The following is a 10,224-nucleotide window of genomic DNA, read 5'->3' on the forward strand; positions in this document are numbered from 1 at the left end:
GGCAAGACAAGCAGAGAGGAAGCCCAAATCCCTCTTTTGCAAGAGTAAAAGGTCAGTGGCATGAGGCAGTTTGAACTACAATCTCCCAAAAAATCGTGCCCCAAATAGCCTCAGAAAAAACTGATGGTTGCCAGTGTTCCATGAGCATGGGGGTTCCTCACCCCCAGGCCCTGATGGAAAAGAGGATGGACATGTCCTTTGACATGGTACCCTCAAACGAGTCCCCAGGAACAAATGCATCCAAAAGCTACCATAGAATTCTTCCAGTGACCCCCAGTCCTTGGAAAGAGGTCACTTCTGGCTCTGGTGGCATCTAAAACCCTGACAGAAATGGGTCCTGACCCCATATTTCCCAGGTCTGCCCCATCTCTCTGGCCACTTAGAGCACTCCTTGGCCATAAGGCAACATTCCCACTCCTTGGCTATGCCAGATCATCAGGAATGGGGGGCTGGTCCCAGGGGGGCCATTGCCCTCACATGGAGGGCAGGGGGCATCCTCCAAGCTGCCCCACATGCTGGGTGGGAGAGATAGATAAATACCAGAATAAATAAATACAAGTGGCAAAGAGGCCTGAAATGATGCTGTCGTTTGCTGGGAATGAGAGACACAAGTGTAATTTAGGTTTTGATATTATCAAAGTCTCGCTGCTCTAAAACAGCAGGGCACTCAGTGCCTCATTAATAAAGGATAAACTTGGAGTCTATTTACAATGCACTTTTTGGGGTTATTTACACTCCATTATACATATGTAATGCTGCACATATTTACCGCTCTGTTCTGCTGCCGGCGCGGGGGAGGCGAGCGGGGAGCGCCGGGGCTGCAGAGCCTGACCCTGCTCTCACTGCTGGCCTGTGCACAGCCCAGCACGCTCCAGAGCCCCAGGCTGCTGGCTCAGGATGGCAGGGATGGGAGCAGGCTCTGGGGACCCTGTATGGCCCTGTCCCCACGGGCCCAGCACCCACACACACCCAGCAGCGCCCTGAGGCCTTGCCAAGGGGTGCAGGAAGGGTGGGCTCCTCACTAAGTGACCACAAACACCAAACACCAAGCTGTGGACCTGTCACAGAGAGGGAAACTGGGAAAAAAAAAAGGGCTAAACTATTTGCACAAAATGATGTTTGTGCTGGCAAGAGAGTGTTTTGGCCACACAGCCCCCTTTCCCCTCACTTGGGCTTACCTCTCACCAGAACAAAATATTGTAGTTTTCCTGCAAATCACAGTTCCTGGCAGGTCTGGGAATCCCATGTTTTACCAGGGTATTTGTGGGAGCTGCTGTGGTGGGTCCTGGGACACAGGACAGCCTCTCCCTCCAAACACAGCCCCAGGATTCAGAGCAGAGACATGGGAGAGGTTGTGCTTGGAGAGCACCTTGGGGCCACAGCAATTCACGGGGTGCAGTAAGGGGATGAGGTTTATCCTGGATCCCTTGGAAGTGTGCAGAGTTCCCATGGGAGCACTCTGTGGGGCCAGCACACGAGGCCGGGCACCAAGGGCTCCCAGCAGCCTCTGGAGGGGCACAGTGGCTGGACAGTCACCCCCAGCTCAGAGCTGCTCTGTGTTCCTTCTGCAACAGCCTCCAGCTTTGCATGACTGACTTGGGGTGAGATGCAAGAGCCTGGGAACCATCCTGACCACCCTTCCTAGAAAATGTGGGGTGACTTTGACCCTTCCAGCCAGTCACAGGGGGGAGGAGGATAAGCCTCTCTTCCCATTCTAATCTTCCCTGATGCTGGAGAAGCACCTGCCCATTTCAGCACCTTCCTGCTTGCTGCCATTTCAGGCTAAACTTGCCAAACAATGGCTCTGGTGACAATGCTCTTTATTAAACAGCTCCTGCCAGGAGCCCTTGCCAAGGCCCCACACCCAGGAGTAATGAGCACCCCCTGGTTCAGGAGGTCCCCTTGTCTCTCTGGGTGCATCTCTTCCAGCATGGGATCATGCCCAGCAGTCAGTGCAGCCTTGGTGCATCAATGGGGCTCATCCTGGGCCCAGACTGTGCCACGGAGAAATGTCCTGGGAGACCCAGAGATGACCAGGTTGGAACAAATTGGCTCCCACAGCCTTCCCCATCCCCATCCCCATCCCCATCCCCATCCCCATCCCCATCCCCATCCCCATCCCCATCCCCCCAGCCCACTGAGATCAGGGCAGGCTGGAGCCTGAGCCCTCCAGGGAGCTGCTCTCCAAGGTCCCGTAGCCATCGAGCTTCATCATGCCAATGAGCTGGGCTGGCACGGACAGCACAGAGCGGCGCGTGGCGAAGATGTGGCTGATCTCCATGAAGGTCTTGTTCTTGGTCTCAGGGATGACAAGGTAGACGTACAGGGCCACCAGCAGGCAGACACCACAGAAAACCAGGTAGCAAAAGGCACCGGCTGACATCTGGGGACAAGAGCAGGATGAGGCAGAGACACTGCCTGGCACTCCTAAACTGGGCATGGCACGAGGCAGAGCCCCCTCCCATCCCCCTGCCCTGGGCTGGCTCTGACCAGCACTGAGCTGAGCCAAGAGCACAGGCATCCCTGCCTTGGCACCCCATCCTGGGAGAGCAGCAGGGCTGTGTCCGTTCCCTCTGTCCCCCAGGGCCCCTCTGGACTGGTACCTGCAGGAAGGGGAAGATGAAGCCGATGGTGAAGTTGCAGAGCCAGTTGAGAGAGCCCCCCACAATGTAGGCAGCGGGGCGGTGGGACTGCGTGAAGAGCTCAGCTGTCATCAGGAAGGGGACACCAGCTGCAGAGGGAGGGGACACATCAAGGGATGGAGGACAGGGTGACTCAGGTACCCCTGGGGCCACCAGGTTCTGCCCACCTCAGTCCTGTGGCCAAGGGGCTGGAGCCCAGCAAGGCTCATGGTTCAAACTGGTGGTGCTGGGAGAGCTGGAGGAGACAGGGAGTGGTGGAGCAGTGTCCTACCCTTGGTGTCCCTTGGGATATGTCTTATGGGGGGTGATGTGATGTCCCCTGGCATACCACACTGGCACATTGCTGGGTGCTCAGACCAGTTCCCCAGGTTACATGACTAAGAAGTTTCAGACTGAGTCAAAATAAAGGTGGAACATTTCATGTGGATCCTCATTTTCCAAAAATGTTTATAAATGCTGATATATTAAATCTCATGGAGATCACAGGCATAGAGAAACATCTTCCTGGCACCCTCCAATAATGCCCTTTCCCGACTCCCTTGATCAAAACAGTTTAGAAAACTTCCTTATATCAATCAGCTTCTGTTGCAACTGTGACTGATTCAGGGAGGAAAGAAGCAACCACTTTTCTGAGCATCACAATCTCCTGCAGGACACAGAAATGCTATTTTCCAACCTGCTTTTCCCATGCAGAGTGAAAGAACCCAGAATATATGGAAGTGTTTCCCAAGCCAACTTGTAAGGGGTCTGAAAACTGGACACAGGGTGTGGCTATTTCTTCTAGAAGGACTTAGCCTCTCCAGCCAAGTGTCACTGAGCCAGAAGTCCTGGGTCCCAGGACTGTCCCTGTGTTGGGGGGTAGGATCCAAGGTCCAGAGTACCCCACAGGACACACAGGAATCTGGCAAGGGATTGTTTTTGATATGGTGACATGCCTGGGGTCCCAGGTGCCTCAAATTGGGGTGGCTGGACCTCTTTATAAATGCAGGGAAAAGATGAACCAAAAACCAAGTGTAAGAAGCGAGGGAGGAGTGGGGCCCCTGACGGACTCTTACTCACAGCTCGCCCAGAACAGAGATATATATTTTTTTTGTTTTAAAACTCCTATTCATCATTGTTTGTGAACAATGAGCCATTAAAATCCTAATTAAAGATGTAATTACAGTGAATAAAGTCTGGGCTGAGGATGAATTATAGATCTGTTAAGAGCTCTGCTAATACATCAACTGGGTAAACCAGTCCAGGTTTCACTCCTGGCTGCTGGAGCCTGCACCCCATTAGGGGCAGGACGATTCTCACCAGCTGCACTGTGACAGGAGCTGGGACACCTCCACAGAGGTCTGGGGAAGGCTGCCAGGGCTTCACTCTGCTTCCTCCTGGAGCGTGGCCCAGCAGGAGGGGTAGAGTGTGCCCTGGGGATGTGTGGGGCTGGAGGGGTTTGTGGTGGGCTTTCACTTGGAGGGACAGCATCATAAACCAGGGCTGGACCACGGGGACGGGGCCAAGGCTCAGCTCCTGTCACCTGCCTGCAAACCCCGCTGGTCTCCTGGAGCCCCCATTCCCACCCCGTTCCCACCCCAGTGCTCCCCATTCCCGCAGCCCAGACCCACCTGGTCCCATGCAGAAGCCAGCGATGATGCCGACCACGCAGGCCACGCTGACGTAGCGCATCCAGGGCAGGGCAGCCTGCGAGGGGACACCGGGCTGGGGACACTGCTGGGGCTGGCCTTGAGCCCCACACCCAGCACCCCTGGGACACCGGGCTGGGGACACTGCTGGGGCTGGCCCTGACCCAGCACCCCTGGGACACGGCTTCAGGCGTGCCCTCGGCCTGGTGGTGGCTCTTGGGAACAGCGGCCACACAGGACACATTGGTGAGAGGCAGACAAGCAATGGGTGGTTTGGGCTAAGGCTGCTGAGGGTCAGCCTCAGCCAAGCTCAGCAGCTTGTGATGGTGCAGAATGCCCAGAGCCACGGGAGCATCCTCTGGAAGCGGACAGCAGGAGAAGGACCCTGTACCTGCCCTGGCATTTCACATCTGCCTCCCTGGGAAGATTTCTGGAAAACAGCTACCAGAAGCAGCAGGATTTTTCTCCTAGGGATTTGTATTTTCTTTTTTTTGTTGCTGTTCTTGGTGCTAAATTTACCTTCTCTTTAGCTTTGAAGGGAAAGCATGACTTGGAAGAGCCAGCTCACCTCTCATTTCCACACACGCTCCTTCCCCCAGGACTCTAGCCATCCCTCCCGCACTGAGCCCCAGATACTGCCCAGGGGGGGCAGTGGCCAGGCCCTACCTGCAGCAGCAGGGAGATGGTGATGCCAGCTGAGCAGACACCCATGGCACAGAAGCCAGTGATGATGAGGGGCCGCCGTCCCACCCTCTCGATGGTGAAGCACTGCCAGGAGAGAGCAAAGACTGACAGGGTGCTGGGCAGCTCCAGGGTGGGTGGGACCAGCCCTGAACCCCGGATCCAGCTGCAGGTGGGAGGATGCTCCTGGTGGTATCTGGGGATCGGGGGCAACCCCAGCTCAGAGTTCCAGGGTTGGGGCTGGGGCATGGAAAATGCCAGGGGTGAGCATGCATGGGGCAGGAGATGGGTCCCAGAGAGCAAGGGGTAGGGTGCAGGGCTGGGGAGACCCACAAGCCACATGGGCATCAGTGGCAGGAGAGGAGCTGGGGAATGGGGTGTTTGTGGGGCAGTGGGCACAGCAGGGTGTGGGCAGGCAGCACAGCGGCAGTGGGAGCAGGCAGCGTATTGACAGCAGAACAAATGCCTGTAATTTTATAACCAATCTCAGCATGTCCATCAGGGGCCATTTGTGGGGCTGCTCCCAAGCAATCTGGCTCTATGCTAGGTGACTTTTGGGGGGCTGGGACACCCCCACAGAAAGGGGAGGGGAGTAGGGGGTACCCTTCAGAGAGGCAGCGGACCCCACTCTGCTCTGGATTGGGCTGTGGGAGAGTGGAGCAGCCCCCCACTCATTCCCTCCTTTCTGGGAGCAGCCACCCCCATCCATCTCTGTAATTGTCAGGGAGTGGATTTAGTGCCGGGTGGCTTGGGCTGGCCCTGGGTGACACTTGCAGATGGGACAAGGGCCATAAATCTGCCTGGCCCAGTGCTAACTCTCTGGCTAAATGAGGGCTGGCTGGGCTGGGGGGGCTGCTAGCCTGGGGCCAGGCCAGTGCTTGGCTGGGGGCGGGGGGAAAGGGAGACATGTGACTCTGCTAACAGAGGGACAATGAAAGCGAGAGCCAGAACAAACTTCTAGTCCCCTCCATCATCTCCAACCTTTTCTTTGTCTGCCATCTCTACCCAACCTCCCTGATACCCTAAAATTATCTCACCACTCCTAGACGTGACTCCTAGATGGAGCCTGTCTCATCCCATCTCCCATTTCCACGCCAAATCCTTTGCCCCCCAGAAAAGGGGCACAGATGATATTGTGGGGTCCACTCTGTCCCCTCGTTTGGTGGTGCTGGGAGCTGCCAAGAGGGCTCTGGCACGGAGGGGCTGCGTCCATCTGTCTGTCCCTCACTCACCCCGATCAGCCCGGCAACAACCTCGATGGCGCCGGTGCCCATGGTGGTGTAGGGGATCTGGGACACGGGGATCCCGGCGTTCTCGAAGATGGTGTTGGTGTAAAACCAGATCTGCCAGGAGGGGACACAGCATGAACAGGGGGATGGGGCACTCAGGGAAATGCCCAATGCCCTGCCAGGTGTGAGCTCAGAGCCTGCACAGCCGTGCCGGGCCAGGAGTGCGTGGGGCTTACGGCGTCGATGCCCGAGAGCTGCATGCCGGCGTTCAGCACCGCCACCGAGAGCGTCTGCCAGCGCAGCGAGCGCTCCTGCAGCAGCTGCCACACCGACGCCATCTCCATGCAGGACAGCGATCGCTGCTCCTCCTGCATCTCCTCGATCACATCCTGGACCTCGGGGCTGCCCAGGAACTGCTGCAGGGCTGTGGGCAGAGCGGGCCATGGACACGTGTCCCCAGCACAGGGCACATGCTCACAGGTATGGCACCAGGTAAGGGCTTGATTCTACCCTGGCCCAACCTCCCCAGCAGCCTCTCTGTGGGGCTCAGCATCCATAGGAAATGGGGAAGTCCTCACACCACAGTGGTGGGCACTGTGGAAATGCTGTGGCACAACCAGGTGCGACAGAAGGGCTGAACCATCAGGATTGCGTTGGGCTGTCAGGTATGGGCATGCAAGAATGTCATGAGGAAGCACCTTGGTCTTGCAGGACCTTTGTAAAGCACCCTGCACCTTCCAGAGCCAGTCTGCCCATGGATACCCCCTCACCTTTGGTGGCCCCACAGATGTCGTTTCTCTCTATCAGCAGGTACCGAGGGCTCTCAGGGAAGCAGTGCAGCAGCAGGAGCTGGAGTGAGGCAGGAACAACCACCACTGACAGGAAAAGGGGCCAGAACCTGTCCTGGGAGGAGTTGAAATGGGATGTGTCATGGAGAGAGCAGAGCAGTGTCCAGCATGAGGGGGCTGGGGTACTGTGCTCACCTTGCCCAGCAGTTCTGGCAGGCCCAGGACCTGGGCAGAGAAAACCCCCAGACAGATGAAGATGCTGGGCATGAGGCCCAGAAATCCCCGCAGGTTCTTGGGAGCAATTTCTCCCAGGTAGAGGGGCACCACACTGAGACAGATACCTGGGGGGCACAGGAGGGGCTGGGATGGCAGAGGCAGAAGGGAGAAGCCAGACCCTAGGCCCATCTCCTCCCATGTCCAGCATCATTCACAGTGGGGACCCCGTGGCACTGGAGGTGGCCCTGGCTGTACCAGAGAACCCCTCCACAGAGCCTGTGGGGAATACAAAGCCCTCTTCATCCCCCTAGGAATGGCTGTAGGGGACTGAGCCATGAGGAAGGGGCTGTGCCCAGCCCAGGGAGCACCCACCTGAGTGGATGCCCGTGATGGAGCGGCCGATGATCACCATCTCGGGGGATCCCAGCTCCCGGCTGAAGCCCATGAAGCCGCCGGCCAGGAGGACGAGGAGAGCGCTGCGGCTCAGAGCCCCATTCCTGGCAGGCACAAGCAGCAGCAGGGAGCTCCTCCAGTCCCACCCCACCTCTGGAGCACCCTGGCCCTGGTGGGACACCCTTACCTGCCGTAGCGCTCCACCAGCAGCCCCACGAGCAGCGAGCCCCCCAGGCCGCCCAGGGCGAAGATGGAGACAGTGAGGGCGTAGAGCAGGGTCAGAGGGGCAGGGCCCAGCCCGTGCCCATAGCGCTGGGACCACGTGGCGTTGTAGAAAGTCTTTATGTGCTGCAGGGCAGAGACACACACGGGCACCAGCTGTGCCGGCAGAAAGGGGAAGGCAAGGGAAGAGAGGACCTACAGGGACAATATTGTGGGTTTAACAGCATTAAAGGAGATGCAGGGCAGAACGTGTTTGGGGATGACTGGGATGTGCATCTGGTTGCTCAGCAAGTCTCAGCACCTGAGAGGCCTAAGGATGGCTTAGGGATACCAAAGAGAGCACTCAAGCTGGAGCAGGGAGGTTGTGGCCACCTTTCCAGGCCCTGCTTTCCCAGGGGGACAAGTTTGGAGTACATGAACATGGACACTGATGTCCTTCCCCTGCCATTCCTCTCTGGGTGACTGCTCAAAGGAAGTGCCAGTGTTTTGATGTGGGGCTGCTGGACAGCTGTCCCTCCCCCCTCCAAGGGAGGGATGCAGGGCTGTTTTCTCTGCTCCCAGAGAGGCTGCCCATCCCTTACCTCTGCCGGGGAGTTCACCACAGCAAGGTTGTAGCCATAGAGCATGGAGGAGCCAAAGGATACCAGAAGGGTGACAGACAGCAGGGGGAAGGTGAGATGCTGGGAAAGAGGAAGAAGGGTCAGCACAGTCCTGGCCAGCAGAGTCAGGAGCCAAGGTGTCACGGACTGCCCCTTGTCCAGCAGGGATGACCCTGGCCCAGTGCAAAGACCCCAATGCAATGGAATCCTGTGTTGAGCACTGCTTCCTGCCAGTGCCCAGCACCCAGCCCAGCTGATCCAGCTTCCTCGTGGCTGGTCTTGTGGCTGTGGTGTGAGGTTTTTTACCGTGGTGATGACCCAGTCTGGGTAACCTGGGCACCCTTGCCCAGCTGGGAGGGGCAGCAGATGGAAAAAGGAGGGACACCGATCCCTCTACCTCAGTGGAGCAGCTGAGTGGCGCTGCTCTGAGTGGCCCAACACCGCTGAAATGTTCCCGCGGAAGGTCCCAGCGCACCCCAAAACACCACCCGGACCCATCTCCTGAACCCTCATCCCCTCCAACACCTTTGTCTCCCGCTCCTGCTGGGCTCCTCACTGCGGAGAGCCGGGGGCTGTGGGGAACAGCCCCCCCGCAGCTGTGACCCAGCCCGGCCCGGGATCGGGGTGCTCAGAGCATTCAGAGCAGCCCCAGCTGCAGGGACAGCCCGGGGTGCTGCAGTGAATGTCCGGAGCGATGGATGTCCCCGCAGGGTGCGGACATGGGACCAGCCTGTGTCCCCAGGAGCAGCCCCGCTCCCACAGCCCGAGCCTCCCGCACGGTAGCCGGGTTCGTAGCACCCAGCAGCTCCCGGCTCACGCACAGCAAATCCCCCCTAATCCCATCAGGAATTCCAAGCCGGGAAAAAAGGGAGGGGGATGTCAGGCCGAGGGGTGTCAGGCCCGGGGCTAGCGGGGCACAGGGGCTCCGTGGGGCAGACGGAAGCAGGGACGGGCAGCCCTCCCGGCCCGCAGGGAGCTCACCCCGGTGATGTCCCCGCCGGGCCGCGGGGTCCCTTTCCCGAGCGGCGGCGAGAGGCTGCGGGCGGAGCGCGGGGAGGGACGAGGAGGAGGAGAGCGGGAGGAAGGCAGCCCCGGTGCGGCGGCCCGGCCGGTCTCTCCCATTTTTAGATGGAAGAAGGAGGAGGTGAGGGAAGGGAAGGCAGGGCAGGGCAGCCCCCGGGGCTCATTGGAGGCGCCTGAGCGGCCGGAGGAGGAGTCCGGGAGCCTCTCCCCTCGCCGGGGGCAGGGGCAGCGCCTCCGGACTGCTCAGCCCGCGCAGGGGTCACGGCCCAGCCCGGGGCAGCGGAACCACTGAGGTGATGCTCGAGATGCTCTGCCACCTCTGAGAGCTCTGGCATGTCCCCTCTAAACGGGAGAGACCCGGGAACCGTAAGTGGGGCAGCAGCACTGCCCCATCCCCGAGGCTGGCGGCGCGGGGGCGGCCCCACATCACCCGACACCCCCATCACCCCCGGCCCCTCTCCCAGCGGGGTAAATGTGCCCCATCCCCCGCGCTCGGGAAGCGGCTGCAGCCCCCGGCCAGGGCTGGAGGCAGCTGCTTCCCCGGGCACGGAGGGACACAGCCCCCAGCCCCGGAGAGGAGAGAACGGCTCATGGCAGCTCAGAGGAATCCAATTTTGCTGCGGCCAGGAGCTGCCTCCCCTGCTGCTAATGAAGTTGCTTTAATTAGCAGCCTAATAGCAAGCTCTTAATTTGCCGAACAGCCAGTTGAAAGGATGGGGACCCCACTAAGCCACGGCTGGCAACAGCTCCAAGGGCTTAAAAGGGACAGGTCCCGACAGGCTGGCCCCACTCAGGGTGGTCCC

General features: G+C 59.1%; 1 protein-coding gene across 1 annotated transcript; it reads right to left on the bottom strand.

Annotated features, from left to right (window-relative positions):
* Window positions 1-2,143: 2,143 nt before the first annotated feature.
* On the bottom strand, window positions 2,144-9,585 carry LOC131561415 (solute carrier family 2, facilitated glucose transporter member 5-like). Its single transcript, XM_058810700.1, is given in 13 exon segments — window positions 2,144-2,383; window positions 2,604-2,731; window positions 4,253-4,328; window positions 4,937-5,038; window positions 6,184-6,294; window positions 6,417-6,604; window positions 6,951-7,083; window positions 7,164-7,309; window positions 7,557-7,681; window positions 7,765-7,925; window positions 8,381-8,479; window positions 9,380-9,558; window positions 9,561-9,585. Coding segments are annotated over 13 exon segments (1,713 nt in total).
* Window positions 9,586-10,224: the final 639 nt, after the last annotated feature.

This window comes from Ammospiza caudacuta, chromosome 9 (genome assembly GCF_027887145.1).
Source record: "Ammospiza caudacuta isolate bAmmCau1 chromosome 9, bAmmCau1.pri, whole genome shotgun sequence".
In the NCBI taxonomy this organism is placed as follows: Eukaryota; Metazoa; Chordata; class Aves; order Passeriformes; family Passerellidae; genus Ammospiza; species Ammospiza caudacuta.